At 42.8% G+C, this 21,793-nt stretch overlaps 1 protein-coding gene across 1 annotated transcript in view; it reads right to left on the reverse strand.

Annotated features, from left to right (window-relative positions):
- The window catches only part of DARS1 (aspartyl-tRNA synthetase 1), a 473,122-nt gene that overhangs the window by 320,666 nt on the left and 130,663 nt on the right, over positions 1-21,793 (reverse strand). The window contains exon 3 of the mRNA XM_069225076.1: positions 3,299-3,328. Within this exon, the coding sequence (XP_069081177.1) occupies positions 3,299-3,328 (30 nt within the window). The remainder of the gene's footprint in view (positions 1-3,298; positions 3,329-21,793) is intronic.

The raw sequence follows: 21,793 nt of genomic DNA on the forward strand, positions 1-21,793 counted from the left end.
AAGCTATAAGGCAGGTTCATTCTAGATGTAGGCCTGAACTGCAAAGCAATAACTGCGCCTTGAGGCTATATCTGTAGATATACCTCTAGCTACAAGTTCTGCCAGCTCTCAGAACCACTGATAATTGTTTCTTAACTAGAGAACCCAGAAAGACGAGTTTATCACATGCAAGATGCTCTGCCCAGGCATTCTATTTTCCTGAAAAATCAGAAAAGGTTCTGGTGCCCCTGACGATTTCTGGACAGGGTAAATGGCATCCTAGTGGCGACAATGCTGTGGATGCTACTGAACTGTCAAGACAGAGAAAATGAAGGCCAAGGGTCACATCAAATATGAGATATCAGTAAAGCAGCAGTGCAATCTAAAGACTGCGAGGGGTTTCAACAAACAGTTCAGATGTTTCCAAAAGAAGTATAGGTATTGTAAATTATAGACTAAAGCATTGGTACACAAGACATCGTGGTTATTGTGGTTGGGTAAAGTTAGCTAGAGAGTTCGGGAGCAGTTGGCTTGCTACAGGAATTCGAGCAATGGAATGTTAAAGGGTGTAAATAAACAGCACATTTACAAGAAAAGGCAAATTGGAAAGTAATTTCCTGATGGAGTTGCTGAACTAAACCTGGCCTGAAATGGATTAGATGAACACTTTAATGAGAGGTAAAGATAGGCTGTTCGGAGGTTCATAAAGGGATCTGCGAGTTTCAACTTCCTCCTGCTTCTACCCCTGTTCTCCTACTCACGTTTGCTTCAACATGCATATTATGGTCTTGGAAATAAAAAGATTATTCTAAAGAACATGCAACACAGGGACAAAACGTATTTAACAGAGCAAATAAGTGTACATGGTTAGTTGCATTTCATGTAGGGGGACATATATATTGGTTGGTGCACATGAGAGGTACATGTTGTTATGTTATTTACAAGGTCGAATCATAAAATTTACAGCAGTTTCCCTAACATTTGACTCCAATATGTACTGATGGTACAAAATGGAGACACCCATCTAATTCTGGGACGGAAACCCTAGTGCCTTAAAAGCTTCACTGGATGGCAGTCCAGTAAAGGCTAGAATTTAAGATCCTGTGCATTATATAGGAATAAAGAAACCCATATCATACATAAGGATATTGCAAGTCACAGAGGTGCTCTGAAATCATATATGCCTTTATAAGATTATGGATTTCTTAGGTGACTTGCAATACACTTATGTACAGCAGAGGGTACTCTATCGATTATGATACACGACCACACCATCATCACTCCCACAAACCACTTAAAACCTTTGTGCATAGTATGTTTACAAACATAAAGAATAAATATAGAACCTCTAGTGAAAAAATAAACACATCAAATCCTGTTAGATATTCTTTGAAAAAGGATATCAGAAAGAGTTCAATACAAGTCAGTTAAACAAAATATAAAGTTGTTTGGAATGAGTAGAAGAAACATTAGGAAAGATTCCAACTTTTCTAAAATTATCTAACATACCCAAAAAACATTTTCTTTCTGCTAGTCACTAAGTCAGAAAACAGGACAGAAGAAAGAAAAGCAACATTTGATTTTTGTTACTTTAAACAGCTGCTCCGTGATCTGACCTCAGCAGCTGACTGACAGCAGACATTGTGATATCAGAAATCGACTATAATAACTTATTACAGTTGAGTTCTGATGTCTTTTCTTTCTGAGCAATGACTGCGTGCGTCACAAGTTGCTGATTATAAAGCAATTAAAGACAGGAGTTTATACAGTACAGGGATTGAAGGATTCCATGTATTATACACACCATTTTAAACATTGAGGTAAGGAGAGGCGTTGCAGGTGGTGTGCCTCAAGGTCACTGCCTTCTGTTCCCCCCCAAGTGAGTCGGCAGTGGTTTGGAGACAAAGTCAACACTCCTGCAGATCACTATCTGAACTGCAGCAACTTCGTTTTTCAAGATCTTGTCAAGTCCTATCTGTTTCAAGAGCCACTCTCAGTTATTTTTATCCGAAGAACCCACAAGAAACATTACATTAGGCGAGTAAGTGTCTTGATGGTGGAAGCCCAGGCTGAGAAGTAGAGCCATAACCAAACTCAGAAGAAGCCTTGCTGGGGCATGTGGTATTCAACGGCAATTGGGATGCTGTGGATCTAAAATAAGAGGGACAATAACCCAAACAATTACAGGAATACCCTTGGAAAACGTATCAAGGTGTAGCTGCAGCAAGGAAAACTACTGGAGAAAAAACAGAAAAAGCAAACAATAATGCTTAAAAAGAAATTACCAAAAAATGAAAGAACTAAAATTCAAAATATTTATGGATGTTAGATTTTTGTGTAGTATTCGATGATTAACCGTTTGGTCTTTCGGTGGTTCCACGAGTAGCAGTAACAAAATACATCACCCTGGCTGACCTTAGCCCAGGAAAGATATTTAAATTGAGTCATTAGGAAACAAAGTAACAGACATACAGAAACAAACCAAAGGAAGTTCACCTGATTGGAGATGTGGCCACTGTGCACTATGTGGCCTTTAATATCGGTTATCAAACTCAGCATTTACATGCAACCAGAAATTTCTTAATCCATGTTGAAACAGCTTTCGAAACAAGCATTTGCAATCCAATGGGTGTTGCATTTGCTCGAGTTAGAGCTATTAGGTTGCAAACTCCTAACCAGACTTTTTGCCACATAAATTGAAAATGAAAAGAAATACAGTTTACATAAGCGAGCCGATTCAAAGCGCCATGGCATCAGCGTGAAGCAGCACACAAAAGGAAAAAGAAGTTCGTTCATAGTAAACTTTAGTGGCAAAAGCGCAATTAGCCATGTAACAGGGGCAATGTCGAAGGCGGTAACTAAACCACCCCAAGAAGGGACAAACGTAAAGCATTTACCAACAAAAATAAAGAATTATGAAGGGCAAGCCCATGAACGAGTGAAAGTGATAGGCATTCAGTGTGTGTGGTTAAAAGCCCAGCTACATACCACAATACATCGGAAAAGCGGTGATTGCGCGCTGCTCTGCTCAACCTAAAAAGGCTTTAAGCCCTGAATCTTTTTAAATTATTACTCTGAAACCACTTGAGGTTACAGTTATGTCTGTAACCACAACCACATTTCAATCATTAAGGATAAACGATGTCTTGCAGAATAATATCTAAGAATTTAATTAAGTTTTGACTGTGTTATACTGCTTGACTAAGCCAAGCTTCTTCAGTCATTACATTTTCATACTGAAAGTAAAATAGGATAGGCTCTCAAAGCAAAAGTAGAGACTGTTTATTTCAGTCCTTAGAATAGTCACAAAATAACTTGCCTCCTCATCTCCTCCTTGTTGATCAGTTGCCTGAAACACAAAATCAAACAAAATAAAAATTAGAAACACACGCCAAAGTTGCTATTAATCTTGAGGCTTCTGAAAGATTATATATTTTTTTACACTTAACCTTTATTACTTATTTTTCCAACACATTATTTATTTCAACTTAATGTATAAACCATAGAGATTCAAACAGCCTTAAAAGCAGAAGAGGCCCCCATATTTAGTACATCAGTAATTCTCAAAAAGTCTCTGACATACAAATGAAAAACACCTATTTGAAAGAGATTTGAAGGCAGTTGCACTGAATTTGGCAGTTAAGCATTAACGTGGGTGAAAAACAATAACTTAGTGTTAGGCACCTAAAATTAGTGACACATGCATTACTGCACCATAAGAGAAGCTTGCCTAGCCTAGGCAAGACTATGGCTCCATTTTAAATTTATCACATGGTACTATTACTTGTTATGTTAAGGGAAGGACAATTAACGGCACTTTACATGAACACATAATACTTGAAAGAACACATTTTGAAAGGTTTACTGAAAGCCTTAAGAGCACCAGTTTTCTTTATAAAACGCAGTTTCCTAGAGTTGCTGCCTGTCTCAGAATATATCTTGTCAGAACGCACCATACGAGCTTACGGAATGCCCTAGGGAGCAGGTAAAGTCCCCCAGTGCCTTGATGTATGTAACCCAGCAAACATTTGAGAATATCCTAACTGTACTAGTAGGGACTGCGCCGCTCTGTGAATCTGGGATCGGCTGGGTGTACCCTCAGAAATCAGGAATATACAGTAGTACTACCTAGAATGTCTCTAAGCCAGACGTATTTTGATTAAATTCTTCGCACCAGCTCAAATGCACCCTACCTTACAAAAATTTCTAAATTCACTGTAAAAACAAAGGTTACAGTGATATTATATTACATATAGTAAGAAGATCTTACTTTATGTTAAAAAACCTAGAAATTGATTGGGAAAAAAAAAACAATGTATACTGAGATGTTAACGTTCGACCTTGTAATAACATAAGAACTATTGTTTTAAAACAAAAAAGCACTGCAATTCACCAATTATAGTTTACTGAATTAACTATTACTGGCACCCCCACAATGCACTGTTTGTGACCTCACATATTACATCACCCATGACATGATAACATCTCAAATGGTATCATTTATGACATTACTGGTAAACCATTGTCATAGGCAGCTTTTAATGGCAGATTGTTATCACTTTGTGTTATAGGCTACAGATGGGTATCTTGTTACATGAAATCTCTCAAATTACTTTAGGAAGCAAAGATTTTGGTGTCCATCATCCCTGATAATAAACCCAAGGAAGGGGGGGCAGTACAAAATATTAATTCTGAGAATCCTTGTCAGACCCTATTGGGGGGTTGGGTATTGCGTTGCCAACTGAAATTTTATACATATTTCTAATTTTATTAATGCATACATGATGGTTGCTAGCACATGCACAATTCAGTATTCGTGAGCTGTATATGATGTCCAGCCATTGTTAAAAACAGTCCGCCTTATTGGTTTGTGGGGAAAAGCTATGTTGGATTTCATAGGTTTTATCTGTTTAATATGAAGAGTTATGAGAATGGCAGTGAGCATGACTAACCTATTGTGAATGTGTTTAAGATAATAGGCTTTTAATGGTGGATTGTTGTTACACTGTGGTCAAATCTAGAGCATACAAGATTTGCAGTGTAATAATGCTTGGTAGAATATCTTAGGAAGGTATGACAGGCTTACTGGTACATTGTATTAAAAACATTAAAAATATTATTTTTACTGAAATAAAAAAAGAAGGAAAACAGCCATACAGCGAACGCTATAGAACAGGTGTCTCCAACTAGTTGATCAGAGTAGCTCACAGCCTTGAGTTGATTTTTAAATAAGCAAAGGGTCACATTTTCCTTTTGAACTTAAGGGAAGGCTGTGTTTATTTTACATCATTATTTTGAGGCTGCAAATAGCAGGTCCTGATAATCAGCAGTGCCAGTCAGATTTATGACCCAGGGCACATAGGTGAAGAACTGAAGTAGTGAGGTATTTTAATCTTAAATACAAGTCTTTCTCAACTCAGCATTGGAGTGTGGGATCCAAATAATGTTTCTCACAGATTTCAAATGGTGGAAAGTTCAAATTAAGAGTTAACTTAGTGATTAAGTTAACTTTGCATTTTAATTTTCTCCAATATCAAAGTGTCACATTTACAAACAGAAGGCCTGTTGCTCCCAGTGACCAGTAGACAATGCCCCATATTAGTAAATGAAAAAAATACAATCATTTTTTTTTCAATGAGAGAAATATAAGGTGAAGAAAAGTATTTATAGGAAACAAGGAGTCAATGTTTTCTCCACTTTCAATTAAGCTAATTAAGTCTTAACATTTTTGAAGCCTGGTTTTTCACTTTAAGTTTCTCCCATTTAAACAAGTGGCTGTACTTTCTGTTACAAATATAACACAGTGTCTACAGGACACTGGGTGCAAGATGTCTTCTGTTTGCAAAGGCAGCACTTTGAAATGAGAGAAAATTTAAATGATGAGTCTTATGGAATTCATATCTACATAAAATTAACAATTCATTTTATTTTTCTCTTGTTTTAAAGTGTCACATTTACACACATCAGGCATCTTGCTCCCAGTGGCTGATAGACAAACTCAATGTCATATCTACAACTGTAAAATGCAGACATTATTTAAATGGGAGTAATTTAAAGTGCATAAAAACGTTCTCTCCAATGAACATTTTTGCAGAACATTTTTTTGCACTTTAAATTTCTCCTATATAAAAAATGGTTGTATGTTAGTGTTGTACATGTTACAGTGCCACATTGGGCAAAACGTAGGTCCTGTGTCACAAGCACATTTGACACAAACCCTCATTCACCTATACACATTTATCAAATTCATACGCACCCGTGTTCATACATTTCCAAAGACCATGCTCTCCAATGTACACAGCAGCCCTGTCACTGTGCCCTAGTTAAAGTATTTTTTTTTCAACCCATAGTATCTGGCTCTGTGGACATTAGACTTAAAGTCAATAGAGCTGGGCATTGGGTGTCTGATAACACTGCATGAGTGGGTTGGCTTTCAGTAGCTAACAATGATTTTCACTGATCAAATGTAGCTCACACTACAGAAAATGTTGGAGACGTGCTATAGAGCTAATGGTTGAAGCACTACGCTTGCACCCACAATAATATTCATCACGTTGAAATGGGTCAGCCACTACAGACACAGGCTATACTGCCCTCTGCATGGCAGAATTTTCTGATCACATTCACAGCTACCTCAAAATGAGTGTGCTTCACTGTCAGGACTAGAGCAGATCTTCAGTTTTATATTTTTTTCCTCTCATTTCTTTCCTTCTCATCTTTTTATTTTCATTGTGTTTAGAGCATACTACCGAGCTCTCCACAAGGTGGTAAAAGGCTGCTTCAACTTCTGAGGACTTCCCGATTGGGACTGAAGCAAAGCAAAGATCAAAACTTTAAAGGCTTGAAACAAATTTGCCCCAGGTGCTAAGACATGATGTTTCTAATGAGTCAGGAGTAGGAGATCCTAGTGCCATAATATATTGATGCAGAAGTTTAGCAATATTAAATTAAAGTGAAACTGGAAGGATGCATTCAAATTAATTAAACTTCAGAGGAGAAATCAGTCCTTTCAAGGACCTACTTTAAAGACGATGCTCTGATAAAAGGACCTAATGTAAGACTGTACGGGAATAGTCAGTGTACATTAATTCCACATAGATTGTTGATAAATGATCATTAATGAATCAATCCTGAGCAGGAAGTACAAAATCCATTCCCTGATATATAACTGATATGTAATAGCGGAAGATGCCCCCATATATATAACATCAGTAATTAGCAAAAAGTCTCTGAAATACAAAGGAAAAACACCTATTTGAAACAGATTAGAAGGCAGTTGCTCTGAATTTAACAGTTAAGCCGAAAAGTGGGTGAAAAACATTAACTAAGTATTAGGCACTTAAAATTAGTGGTACATGCATTACTGCACAATAAGTGAAACTTGCCTAGTTTAGGCAAGACTAAGGCTCCTTTTCAAATCTATACACATGGTATTTCACAGCATGTGCAGGCATTTTAATATTGGTCCTTGCTAAGAAGGAATCAATGTAGTGCTGATCAACTGGTAAGAAATGGGAATCAGCTCCTAAAAATATGCAGGACATCCGAGTGGACTCAGAATGACTGGGCGGTGTTACTTCCAGCAAGATAGCCTTCGAAAAGGGAAAGATTGGGAGGTAAAGCCTGCATCCTGATCTCCAGCATCAAATAGCAGGTGCAATGTTGCAGGCCTGCCACAGCAGTGCCTGAGTCTCTAGTTTTACACTGCCATGTCGACCTGAAAAGTGCACCCACTTGCCAGGCCCAAATCTTCCCTTTTACTACATGTAAGTCACCCGCTAATGTAGGCCCAAGGCAGACCTATGGGCAGGGTGCAGTATATTTAAAAGGTAGGACATGTACTGGTGAGTTTTAAATGTCCTGATAGTGAAATACTGCTAAATTAGAATTTCACTATTGCAAGACCTATCTCTCCCACTGGTAACATGTGGATTGCTTTGAAATATCTTTTATGTATAATTTCCCATTGGGAGCAGATAGACATGTGGGGTTTGGAGTCTCTGAACTCACAATTTAAAAATACAACTTTTGGTTAAGTTGTTTTTTAAATTATAAGTTTGAAAATGCCATATTTAGAAAGTGGGTATTGTCTTGCTTAACCATTCTGTGCTTCTGCCAGTTTTTGGAATACATGGCTGGGTCAGGATGACAGCTGGGCTGTTTGTGAATTCACTCTAGACAGCCAGACATAGGGAGCTGAGGGGTGCCCTGCATATCCTGATGGTATTTCCTGAGCTAAAGTGGTTGGAGGAGCTGCCACTTGCACCTGAATAGGGCCATGCCTGTCCTTACACAAAGCAGTCTTCAACCCCCTGGAGTGTGTCTGGGGCCAGGGCAGGAAAGACAGGGTCTTGCACACTAAAAATACTTTTCTTTGAAGTTTGCCTACTTCAAAGTCAGTAATGGGTATAAATACTGGACCTCTAACCGCTCAAAGTTAGAATCCTTCTGGGCTAAGGACATTCTGCCAGGAAGAAGAGCAGGATATCATACGAGGGACTGCCACTCGGCCGGTTACTTTGCTGTGTTGGCCTGCTGCTTGCTCTTTCTATCCCGGGAGCAAAAGGACTGGACTTTGCTTTCTACATCCTGATTCCAAAGGTTCATCAAAGGCTTGGACTGAGCTTGCCTTCTGTTAAGAAGTCTCAAGGACATCAAAGACTTCATCTGCCAGCATCTGGGTTCTCTTGCAGAGAGTCCTGACTTGCTAAGTGGTGCCAAATCCAGTTCATGGTCCCTTGGGAATGAGTTCTGTTGTAACCAAGAAGAAGCAAACACATTGTCTCCAGAACGACTTCGGACCCGGTGCCACTGTCTGACTCCGCACTGCTGCCTGCACCAGAGCCTTGGTCCCCGCTCGCTGCAACAACTGCGACCAAGGCAGCAGGCTCGGCGTCTCCAAAGTCCCACCACAGCGTAAGTCCTGAGTGCTGTGTCACCGACGTCCGTGACACTCAACTCTGACTCCACTGCAGCACCTGTGGCCTTGTGGTGTGATTGCGACACATTGAAGTCGATGCCTTGCATCTTGACCTGCTGGATTCATCGACTCCGCCTTGTCGTATGCAATCAACTCCTCGTCACTGACACCGCATCACCTCCACTGCAACCTTAAGGAACCGGTGCCTCGCCTCCCGTGCGTAACAATAAGGAACCAACGCCTCAATTCCCTGGTAGCAGTAAGGAACCAGCCCCACACAGACTCTATGCAACAGCTTTGTTTCCTTGCTTTTCAAGGTATTGTACCGGGGGTTTGTACAATACTGTGACTGGCCCGCAATCCCGCACGACTAGAGTCGAACTGTTTGGAACGACTCAAGTCAAGACATCGTGATAGAAACACAATAGTTCCAACTGGGGCTAAGTGCTACACTAAGATGTAATCTTTGAAAAATCTTATCTTTGCTTGAGTATGTTCGATTTTTGTCCTTTTAGTCTTATTTTCCTCACATAAATATTGGCTATTTTTCTAAACTGGTGTGGAGTACTTTTGTGGAGTTTTCACTGTGCTACTGTGTGTGTGTACAAATACTTTACACATTGCCTCTGAGATAAGCTTCACTCCTTGAGCCAAGCTACCAAGGGTGTGAGCAGACGTTTGCCTTACCTGGGTGACTCCCTTACCGTGATTAGAGTGAGGGCCCCTACTTAGACATTGTGCAAACCACTGCCAACTAGAGACCCCCTTTCTAACAGTGGTGATCAGCGGTTAGGAAAGGATTTGTATTTGTACTTTACATACGGCGATTGTTGTACACTACTTCCATATCGCAGACCATTACACCCCAACATACTGGATTGAGTTTTCTCTTTTTGTAACTTTTGAGTTTGATTCCCAATCATGTCTCAGTCTGGTGAGTCACCACTTGGGTCTGCAGAGTTCGTATTTGACCTATTCTGTGCCTCAGCTCAAAAAGTTCAGCAAGGAGTTCAATGTCCTATTAAAGGCCTCACTAAAAAGGAGGAGCTGCAAAACGCGCTGAGGCCCTAATTGGCAGCAAAGGAGGCTGATGAGCACACAGGGGAAGAGAATGCTACTGTGGAGAGAGAGGAGCAAAACCTGCAGGATGATTTGATGGAGCATCAGGATCTGCCTAGGAGGGGGACACCTTTCAGAGCAAGCAGCAGTGTTTCCTCAAAAGGTCTGATCCCAGAGGACCTGGAGGACAGGCCAGAGGCTAGGAGGCTGCAACTGGAGCAGAAAAAACACATGAGATGGAGCTTCAGTTGGAACTAGCCAGGTTAAAAAGAGAGGTAGAGAAAATCACTGTGGAGAAAGAGAAAATCGCCATAGAGGAGAAGAAAATGCTTTTTGCTAAAGAGCTGAGCTTGAAGGAGCTGGATCTAAAAAGCAGGTTCAGCACAGATGGTGGCAGCAGTTGTACAGTGTGTCTGAGGGGAAGGTACATATACCAAAGGATGTGGTGAAGGATTTTGTTGTGCGGGATGACATACAGTAGTGGATATGGGGTTTTGAGGTGGCGTTGAGGATGAACAGGGTCCCTGAGAGAGATTGGGTGGCAGGACTGTGGAAGTGTTTCTCACTGGAGGGAGGAGACACTTTGTTGACATTAGACCCAGAGGATCAGATGAGGTAAGCTGCCATGAATGATGCCCTGACCCGGAGGTATGGTCTCACCCCAAAGAGTTACAGGGTAAAGTTTAGGGAGAGTACTAAATTTGTGTCTAAAACTTGGGTAGAGTATGTTGCTTCTTTCTGCAGAGCACTTGATGCTTGTGTGAAAGGCAGCAAGGTAACAGGGTAACAGACTATCAGGGGTTGTACTATGTGATTGCATGGGAGCACTTGTCTAGTCGTCGTTTTCCAGAGTTGTGACAGCACTTGATTGACAGCAAGCTTACTGACCCCAGGAAGCTTGCCAAGGATGCAGACTGCTGGTTCAGCACCAAGGTCCAAAAGAAGTTGCTTATGGGAGACTCAGCTAATGGTGGGCCAGGTTGCCAACAGAAAAAAAAGAGAGGGAGGTCAAGGGAGACACGGACAGGACCCAGGATAAAGGGTGGGGGTCCCTTCTGAGAGGAAGGAGGGAGGTTCTGATAGGTGGCGGCACAGGGCACCCCATTTTTATCCCCGTTGCTTTGAGTGTTCCCAGCTAGGACACAACAAAGAGGTCTCTGTCTGTCATAAGAAAATCCTACTGGTGGCAACTCCACAGGGGTGGCCAATGTGGCCTTAGGGAGAGGTAATCCCCAGGGGCAGGTCATAAACTGTGCTGTAACCTCCCTTAGTTGGGAGGTAAACTCAAAGGGTCAGCTGGTGATCCCAGAGGGTGGAAGTCGTCACTTCCACCAGGTGCTAGTGGAGAGGGTCCCTGTCACTGCTCTGAGGGACACCTGGACTAACCAGACCATGGTTGTGGAAAGGCTAGTTTCCCCAGAGCAGTACACCGGCCAGGTGTGTAGAGTGACTCCAGTCCATGGGCAAGACATTTTCCGCCTTATGGCTCTGGTGTCCCTAGAGTGGGGTGGGGAGGTGACCCAGAGAAGGGCCATAGTTAGCCCCAATATGCCCGTAGACTGCTTTCTGGGGAATGAGCTGTCCCTGGTGTCAGGTGAACTGAGAGGGTTGGCAGAGAAAGTTGCTCTAACAGTTCAGTTCTCTGGGGGTACCACTTCAAAGCGGAAGGTACAGGACCCCAGCAAGAGTGACAGGAGGAGAGAAAGACAACCCCTGTCTTCTGCTCAGCCTGAGGGTACATACCCTTGGTTGAGTGACCAGTTTCAGGATATGACCCCTGAACTGGTGGGCGGGGAAGTGGAAAAAGGGGGCAAGGCACCTGGGGCTACTGCCCCCTACTTTTCGAAACCACAGAGGCTAGAGACCCCAGGATGGCTTGGGGCCTGGCTATTGACATTGACAACTGTCAGTGGCCTCTGTTGGTAGTTGTCCTTGTGGTCAGAGTTTTCCCTGGGTTGGAGACCAAAGTCAGGCCCAAGGGGTGGAATGGGCCACATCACACTGTTGGCCATGGTGGTACTGTCTGTCTACTGGGATGCATATATGAGCAAGGTAAGATTAAGTGCTTAATAGGGAGGTTTTAGGTGGTTTATCCATGGTTGAGGACCTCAGTAAGTACGTTTGTTTTCACATCAGTGAGGTCCCAAACCTCCGCCACCTTTCTGATCACAGTGGCAGAGGCAGATTCTTCTGTTGCCATGGCCTGGGTTGGAGATGAGAGGCCAATATCCAAGATGAATCTACACCACTGGCATCCTAAAGATCCTCAAATATATTTGTCTTACTAGTCTTGGTCATCATCATTTTCACCATTATCACAGTGGAGGACATACATGTCAGGTTCTGACTAGGCATACTGTTGAGGACTAGGTGGAAACGGATGGGTCTCTGAGTTTGATAAGACAATCAGCTCTGATGGTGACATCAGGCGAGTTGCCAGATTCAGCGGACCCGAGCACAAGAAAGAGGCCAGACTGGAATAAAGGCTGAGGGGCACAGTCAGCATTGGGGACAGATCTGCCAGAGATATGCCCACTGGAGGTCCCCTCAGATCTGAGAGGGCTGAAGGCACACCAGAGAAACCCAGTGGGGCACCGGAAATAGTCTCTAAGGCCTGTTATAGCACCCAGAGGTGTTGTGGGGTTGCCAACGGCCCAAGGAATTCAAGATGCATCGTGACCAGTGCTAGAATCAGTTCCAATGTTGTAGGCCAACTCTGCAGGCTAGAGGTTCCTGGGTCATGGCGCGACTCCCAATGGGGGGAGTGCCGGGACCATGGAGACCAATGCCTGGAAATCTTATATTTCTTGTTTTTTTTTCCTCACTTACCTGAACTCATTAGCCTCGAAGAACGGTCACTGGAGCGGTCTGGGGAGTGAAAGCACATACACTGCCTCCGACCAGGATCGTTATTTTCAGCTTTGACTTGCAACGTTTGACAACTCCAAGTTTCACATTGCAGTCATGGAAGGCCTTCGGGTCATTTTGGTGCAGCAGTCACACAAGACATAGTAGAGTTTGAAGCTAAGGCACCAGAGGCACATGTCATGGGTGTCACTCACTAACATTTGACGATGAAGGACACAACACTGCTTTAAACCTGTTGTTTTAAGGGGAGACATAATGCACACTAACAAACTTTTAGAGGCAAACAAGCCTGCCAGAATGACAGTATTCTAAGCTCTAGATGCACATCAGAATGCGTGGTAATAAAGGAACTCACACCAGCGCACAGGGGCGGCACAAATATTGGGGCCCAGATGTCACATCCATAGCAGGCCAGATCCGAAGCAGAGTTGTGCAATGCCATCTGCTAACACATTAGGGAATTGCTAGCAAAAGTTTCCAGATCCAGTCTGGCGCATGGGGAAATTCAAAACACGGGGAATCTGTTGCTAGAAGTCTCTATCAGAAAGACAACTTAGATTGCTAATTTGTTTAAGTGTGATCATGCCCTCTTCACTTGCATCTTATTCTAATCACGTTGAAAGGAGAGTTAATCTTTAAATCCCTTCTGACTAGTCTGGGGCGCAATAGCTATTAAATACTAAACACAACTGTCCTAAATGTTAATTGGGTTGTAGATGAAGTAATCTGGTTGTGAACTGAATCACATAGTGATATTTTATTAGGTTGACATAAGCAGGAGTAGTCTTGTTTTCAAATGCACTTTAAAATGTGAGCGAAGTGCAGTGCCTAACAATGTAATGTTTTCTCTTTCTCTCCCTGTGCATCAAGGAGACTTAAATGTGACCTCCATTACTTGATTAATTGTGCAAAATTCAACTAGCTGTATGGTCTTGCTTGCACAATAACATTTTTAAATGTGTTATCTTCTATCCACGTTATTACTGGAGGGGGTGGACCTACAACTATATACAACTGAAGGCCATTTTATTTGACTAAACGTATATGTTGTTTATATTTTTAATGCACATTTGTTTTCTGTTCTAGGCCACAATTTCGGATTAATCAATACATGTAAAGTAAAAGTCATTACACCATGTGATGGGTTTTCTGTTTTATTATTGGATAGCTAAATAAAACTTTTAAGACGAACCACAGTGACAATATAGAAAATAACTATATTGGTGATGAGCCTAAGATTTCTCCTTGCTCCGTCAGAGGCAGACTTCAACGTGAAGCCTTTAACTGATCAGAACTTGGAACATTTTATGTAGCTTCTCTTCTAGCTTTACTGACCAGTCCTTATGAAAAATGCTCTTTGATTCTCATTTGGTTTGTGCTATACTGTAACCGGTGCTGGATACTATTCAGATGCAGGTTCTTTTTCCACTGAATTATAATTTACATTTATTTGCATGTAATGAATATTTTGTATTAAATGAATAACCGTTGCCTTTTGCTTTCTGTATTTACTTTTTAAACAAACCTTCATGGTGTGTACTTTGAACCCTGTCTTGTGTAGATTCTTCAATTTGTATTCTCTGTGTAAGACTTTACATTTGTGTTATGGCTCTTGCCTTTAAAGACTCACAACATAGACCCAATCTTATCAATCAGCCCTTTTGAAATATTCAATACTTGATGCCAGCTCATTGATGAAATTTCATGTTGCAACATTAAAAGCTTTATGTGGACAGTTGCAGCTGAGTTGTCGAACTATACATTCTGTCAAAAACATGAACTCTATCATCCACTATCATTTATGGGTGGAAAGCAGAATTGTTGGAAGCTTGCTATTTTTACCTTTCTAGAGGCAAAATATTTAGCATTATAATGCCAAGGATCGAATTAAACTCCTCTTTTCTTTTTCTTTATGTAACTCTAAAATAATTCTAATAGGTGCTCCACCCTAGTGGATCCATGGAAAATAACTTTATAGTGCTAACTGCAAGGAGTGTCTTATCGTAAAGAAAACATTCAGTGTAGTCCCAGAAAAAAACAAGACCTAATTCAACTCTGTCTGCAAAAAAAGATTCCAGAAGATGTTGATATGTAACAAGTTCTCAATGGTACTCACAAATTGCACAAATCGGTATGATAAAAATCAGCCAACAGAGAACAAATAAATACCTCTTCATTTTGTAAGGAATCAACTACACGAATATGTTGATTTTCTACACATTAAGCAAGAAACACAGAACAGGACATTGTAGCACTTGGTTGGCAGACAGTATGATCTCGTTGAACTTCTTCCAAAATCCCTAAATCTATTAAGTGTCGTGAAGCGCAGGATTTTTTTTTTTTTTTTTTTTTTTTACAGTTGTGTCACAAGGTGTCCTATATGCAATGACTTACTAGCAGCACTCATATACATTCGTCTGTTGTGCATCGACTCTTTGTACTGGACATCCAGTTGCTGACGTGCACTGGAACGTGCTTGATGGAACAGGGTAACACTATTATTTGAAAATGCTTCAAATAATGTCTGAATTAAGAAACTGCCATTTTAAAAAGTATTGAAAGCCACGGGTTTCGCTCGATGCCCCTATATATTTGTAACAAAACAATACAAAACAAAAACGCCTGTGGCAAACTGCAGCTTTTAACCAATATTTGTATAATTCCACATCCCACTTAATGTTTTATAGATGTTAGTTCTCAGGGCTGGTTCTATTTCCCAGATGATGGCAGGACTTGCATCATATGCTCACTTGCTGCAAAGAAGGGTTGTTACTATAGATATTCCCAGGAATGTCTTCAGTTCCCAGTCTACCTATGTTAAAGATAGCTCGAAAATGTCAAGCAAATAGGGTACAGATACCATAGTGAAGAAGGAAAAATAGGAACCCATCATATACATCACATACATACAAACGTAAGTTCCCAATACAAACATTGTAGGCTAGAGGTAGTTGTAAACCAATGTAAGTAGTGAAAGGCTTAATACAGGACATGTTAAAAAAGACAGACTGTGGGTTCAATAGAAAAGGCAGGCCATATTTAGGACAAACAAACACTTACTACTTAGGAAACTTAAACATATGCTGCGTTGTTAAGTTAGATGTGCTGAAACACACAATAGGCCCAAACCACATTAGAATGAGAGTTTTTCTTTGGAGCAGCACCAACTATTGCTTTCAAAATCTTCACTTAGCCCGAACAGGGTGGAACAAAAGGGTGTATTCTGCCTTAGCGCAAGGATCCTAAAAACCCCAAGTCCTTCATATTTTGATGAGGGGAACTGTGTATGGGTCAGATAAGCATTTGCACAAGGCAGGGCTACCGTGAGCATCACATAACATACAATCACTTGTCGTGCAGAAAGATAGAGATGTTGAATGACGTCAATGTTACTTACCCACCCATGAGGCGACCAATAATCATGCATGTGCTCTTTTCAAGACGTACCTCTCCCCTATTATCTTATCTGTACTGCTTGTTCTTGCTTACGTCAATGCTGAACTTGTGACCATAGTTTTTTGTGGTTTTTACAGTATACATAACACTGCTTGTGAACTAGAACTTTGCACTTCAGTCATGGCCTCTATGTTGAGACTGCCGGTTGTTCTCAGTTGAAAATCGATTAAACCTATATTACTTTGTGTAGGAGGCTGTCCTGGCTTATAGTGGGTATCTTGAGGTACTTACACCTTGTGCCAGGTCCAGTTATCCTTATTAGTAGATTAGAGGTGTTCTAGCAGCTTAGGCTGATAGAGGTAGCTATAGCAGAGCAGCTTAGGCTGAACTAGGAGACCTGCAAAGCTCCTACTATACCACTTATATCACTTAGCACTATATCATAAGAAAACACAATACTCAGAGTTACAAAAAATAAAGGTACTTTATTTTAGTGACAATATGCCAAAAGTATCTCAGAGGATACACTCCCTTAGGAGGTAAGTAATATACACAAAATATACACACACAATCTAAAATCAGGTAAGTCAACAGTTAGAAAAGTAGTGCAAACACTGTAGAACACAACAGAATCTAATAGGGAGAAATAGGCCTAGGGGCAACACAAACCATATACTTCAAAAGTGGAATGCGAACCACGAATGGACCCCAGGCCTAGTGTAGTGTGTAGAGGGTCGCTGGGAGTGTAAGAAAACACTAAGGGTGTCTAAGATACCCCACACCAAGACCCTAAAAAGTAGGAGTAAAGTTACCCTACTACCCCAGAAAGACAGTAAAGTCGAGATAGGGGATTATGCAAGGACAACAACTGACTGCAAATGCCTGAGGACCTGTAAAGGAAGGGGACCAAGGCCAAGAGTCATGCAAGTGTCTGGGGGGGAGGGGGGGGGTAGGAGCACACTAAACCCCAGATGAAGGTGCAAAAGGGCTGCCTCCGGGTGGAAGAAGCCAAAGATTCTGTAACCACTGAGGGTGCCAGGAACTTCTCCTTTGGTCAGAAGATGTCCCACGGCGTGCTGGAGGATGCAGAGTTGTTTCCACACAGGAAGACCACAAACAAGCCTTGCTAGCTGAAAGAGTCGCGGTTGAAGATTTTGGGTTCTGCCAGGGCCCAGGAAGGACCAGGAGGTCGCCCCTTGGAGGAGGAGACAGAGGGGGCGCTCAGCAACACAGAGAGCCAACGCAGAAGCAGCCAGCACCCGCAGAAGCACCTGCACAGGCACTTAGAAGATCCGAGGACGACGGTCGACTTAGAACAACAAAAGAGGGTCCCATGACGTCAGAGTCCAACTCAGTGAGTTGGGCAATTCAGGACGGAGTGCTGGGGACTGGGACTAGGCTGTGCACAAAGGAAGTCTTGCAAAAGTGCACAGGAGCCCGAGCAGCTGCAGTTCACGCAGTACACAGGATTACTGTCTTACCTCCACCAAATTTAGACAGAAGGGCCACTGGGCTGTCAGGGACACTTGGACCCAGCTCCTGTGTTCCAGAGACCACGCTCGTCAGGATGAGAGGGGACCCAGAGGACCAGTGATGCAGACGTTTGGTGCCTGCGTTAGCAGGGGGAAGATTCCGTCGACCCACTGGAGATTTCTTCTTGGCTTCCAGCGCAGGGTGAAGGCAGACAGCCCTCAGAGCATGCACCACCAGGAAACAGTCGAGAAAGGCGGCAGGATGAGGTGTTACAATGTTGCTGGTAGTCTTCTTGCTACTTTGTTGCGGCTATGCAGGCGTCCTGGAGCAGTCAGCGGTCGATCCTTGGCAGAAGTCGAAGAGGGAAGTGCAGAAGAACTCTGGTGAGCTCTTGCATTCGTTATCTGGCGAGATACCCACAGGAGAGACCCTAAATAGCCCTCAGAGGAGGATTGGCTACAGAGAAAGGTAAGCACCTATCAGGAGGGGTCTCTGACGTCACCTGTTGGCCCTGGCCACTCAGAGGTGTTCATTGTGCCATCACACCTCTGCATCCAAGATGGCAGACGTCTGGGGCACACTGGAGGAGCTCTGGGCACCTCCCCTTCGGAGGTGCCGGTCAGGGGAGTGGTCACTCCCCTTTCCTTTGTCCAGTTTCGCTCCAGAGCAGGGCTGGGGGGTGGAATCCCTGAACCGGTGTAGACTGGCTTATGCAAGGAGGGCACCATCTGTGTCCTTCAAAGCATTTCCAGAAGCCAGGAGAGGCTACTCCTTTCACGCCCTTTACACCTATTTCCAAAGGGAGAGGGTGTAACACCCTCTCTCAGAGGAAATCCTTTGTTCTGCCTTCCTGGGACTAGGCTGCCCAGGCCCCAGTGGGGCAGAAACCTGTCTGAGGGTTGGCAGCAGCGGTAGCTGCAGAAAAACCCCCCGGAAAGTTAGTTTGGCAGTACCCAGGCTCTATGCTGGAGCCCCGGGGATGCATGGAATTGTCCCCCCAATAGCAGAATGGTATTGGAGGGACAATTCCATGATCCTAGACATGTTACATGGCCATGTTCGGAGTTACCATTGTGACGCTACATATAGGTGTTGACCTATATGTAGTGCACGCGTGTAATGGTGACCCCGCACTCACAAAGTCCGGGGAAATTCCCCTGAACAATGTGGGGGTACCTTGGCTAGTATTGTCTGTACATGAATCGCGAGTTCTTAACCGCGGTCTAGGTTTTGTCCCTACACCCTTAGAGGACCCGTTCCGTTTGAACTGTGAGTTGTCCCAATTTTTTAGGAAAGTACGCCTACATTTTTTCTTTAAAGATCGTCCCGAACCATCGATTATAAATGACACAGGTTTGAAGAAACCTTCGACCCTAATGCCTCCGGCGAATTCCCTTCCCTGTGAAGTTTTAGCGTTTGAAAAAGCTGTTCTGACAGACCTTGAACAGATCCATCCCAAACGTCCATTTATTAATCTACCCGCCCTTGAACGAAAGGCACTTAAGACACTGTCCACCGATCCCTCTATAGTCATTAAACCAGCAGACAAAGGTGGAGCAATAGTCATTATGGACTCAACTATAAGCAGGAATGTCTCCGTCTGTTGAGCGATACCACCTACTATGCTCCGCTGACTAGGGATCTGACCTTTTCACTTCAGACAGAGATTAAAAGCATGGTTGAGGAGGCCAAGGTCAACGCTTGGATCACCTCTAGGGAGGCGGAATTTTTGGTGACTACCAATCCCCGTACCCCTTACTTTTACTGCCTCCCGAAAATCCACAAGGGTACTTTCCCCCCTCCTGGACGTCCCATCGTGTCCGGCATTGGTTCGGTTTTGGAACCTCTATCAACTTTTTGTGACACATTTCTTCAACCATTGGTGAGGAGTTCTAGTACCTACCTCAAAGATACCAAAGATGTCCTGAATCTTATAGAGAACATCAACTCCACTATCTCGGTTGAGGCCCTCATAACTTTGGATGTTGAGTCTCTTTACACGAATATACCTCAGGCAGCCACCTTACAGGTGGTCGAGGCAGCTCTCCTTCAGGACTCATGGACCTCTTCCACTCCTGTGCATTTTGTGATGCACTGTGCCTCCCTGGCCTTGACACAGAACTACTTCCGATTTGAAGATTCCCTGTATCATCAAATTCGCGGGATTTCAATGGGCAGCACCTTTGCCCCGAGTCTGGCATGCCTATATATGTACCAATTTGAACAATTACACATTTTACCGACATCGAATCCATTCTTCGACCATATTAAACTATGGCGCAGGTATATAGATGACATTCTCAGCATCTGGCAAGGACCCCTACAGACTATTGACGTGTTTACCAACTGGATTAACACGCTGGACCCTTTTTTGAGGTTTACAGCGCACGTTTCCACCACACAAGTCCCTTTTTTGGACTGAATGATCCAAATTGTGAACAGCAAACTCATTACCGACACCTACCATAAAATCACCGATAGGAATAGTTTACTTCTGTATGAGAGTCACCATCCAAAGGCCCTACGAGATAACCTTCCATTCGGTCAATTCCTGAGATTGCGTCGTAATTGTTCCACAACCCAACTTTTTGAGGCTCAGGCATGCAACTTGAAGGACAAACTACGACACCGTCACTATCCCACCAAGATCATCTATCCAGCCTATAAGAGAGCTCGCCATAATCATAGAGAAGCCCTCTTGGCACCCTCAGTGCGGGAAGAGCAGACACGACTGACATGCGTATCGACATATACTCCCATGTCCAATACTATCAAAAAACGTATCAATAAAAGGTGGAACATCCTCCTTAGCGGGGGGATACAGATTGACAGACCCCTTTTTTCTTTTAAGAGATCCCCCAACATTAGAGACTTGGTTGTTCATACTCGACCGATCAAACAGGGCAGTACAAGTGTTCAACTAACATTATGGGATTTACCCCCGGTTTCAGGCCACTTTCCTTGCGGTTCGTGTAACGTCTGTTCACTGACTAAACAGACAGACGAATTAGACCTCAAATATGTTGGCATTTGGCGTTTGACCAAACACAAATTGCAACACACGACACTGCATTTATTTGATTACATGCCCTTGTAATTTACAATACGCGGGTATGACGACTAGACCGGTCAAGCAAAGAATCAATGAACATCGCAGCAATATTAGATGTTCCCGTATCACCACCAAACTAAGTTCTCATTTCTTAGAAGCGCAACATGGGCCTAATGATCTTTGGTGGATAGTTTTACAAGTGCCCAAATGTAATGTTAATGACCCTAAACATTTGTTCAGGATTGAACAACGTTGGATTTACAAACTTAAAACGAGGGTCTGAATGACGATATTCCATGGTGGACTTTATCACCTTGATTTATTCCTGAAACCCATTCTGACGAGGGATTGTTCTATTATTGCTCTGACATTTTTATAGTCTCTCTTCGCTCTCTATGCCTAGTTTGGTCCTCCTCCATTAAATCTGGTTTTCAGCATTGAGACTTTGCTAGTTAGATGGGACTCCTATGTTTACCCTTTTATTTATGTACCTGTTTGACTATACTCATCATGACATTCACACCATGGTCGAGACGTTTTGTCCATTTACACATGCTTTAGATGTGTTAGTTCGCCTAGATTAAGATGGCCGCCGACTTGACTACAAATGTTAGTTCGACATAGTAGTCCGTCGTCTGTTGCTACTACTCTGGACACAGTTGACACTCGTTTTGGCTAATTTCCCTCATCTTTTAACACCGCCCGTAGGCAAGGTTCCCTGTCTTTCAGGCTCGCGTTCCCGGGTAGGTGCTCGGCCGAACTGTAGGAAACTTTCAAGTAAGTCTGCCTTCTGCTTCGTTTGTTTTGGTCCATTATGGGACCTGATTTTGGTTCCGACACTCCGAGCCTCACATATGCGGAGCCGGCAACCCCTTTTTGTATTTCCTGTGTCCGGCCCACGTTGCTAGGGGTCGTGTATTCTACAGTCTTTTGAAGTTATTTTATATAGGAGTAAGCGCAGACTGCATTTCGGACTTTTACATATTGAGACACCGACCTGCACACTTGGATTGGCGGCGCTCTCTTTCTCCTTACTAACAATATCA

This window comes from Pleurodeles waltl, chromosome 3_1 (genome assembly GCF_031143425.1).
Source record: "Pleurodeles waltl isolate 20211129_DDA chromosome 3_1, aPleWal1.hap1.20221129, whole genome shotgun sequence".
Lineage (NCBI taxonomy): Eukaryota > Metazoa > Chordata > Amphibia > Caudata > Salamandridae > Pleurodeles > Pleurodeles waltl.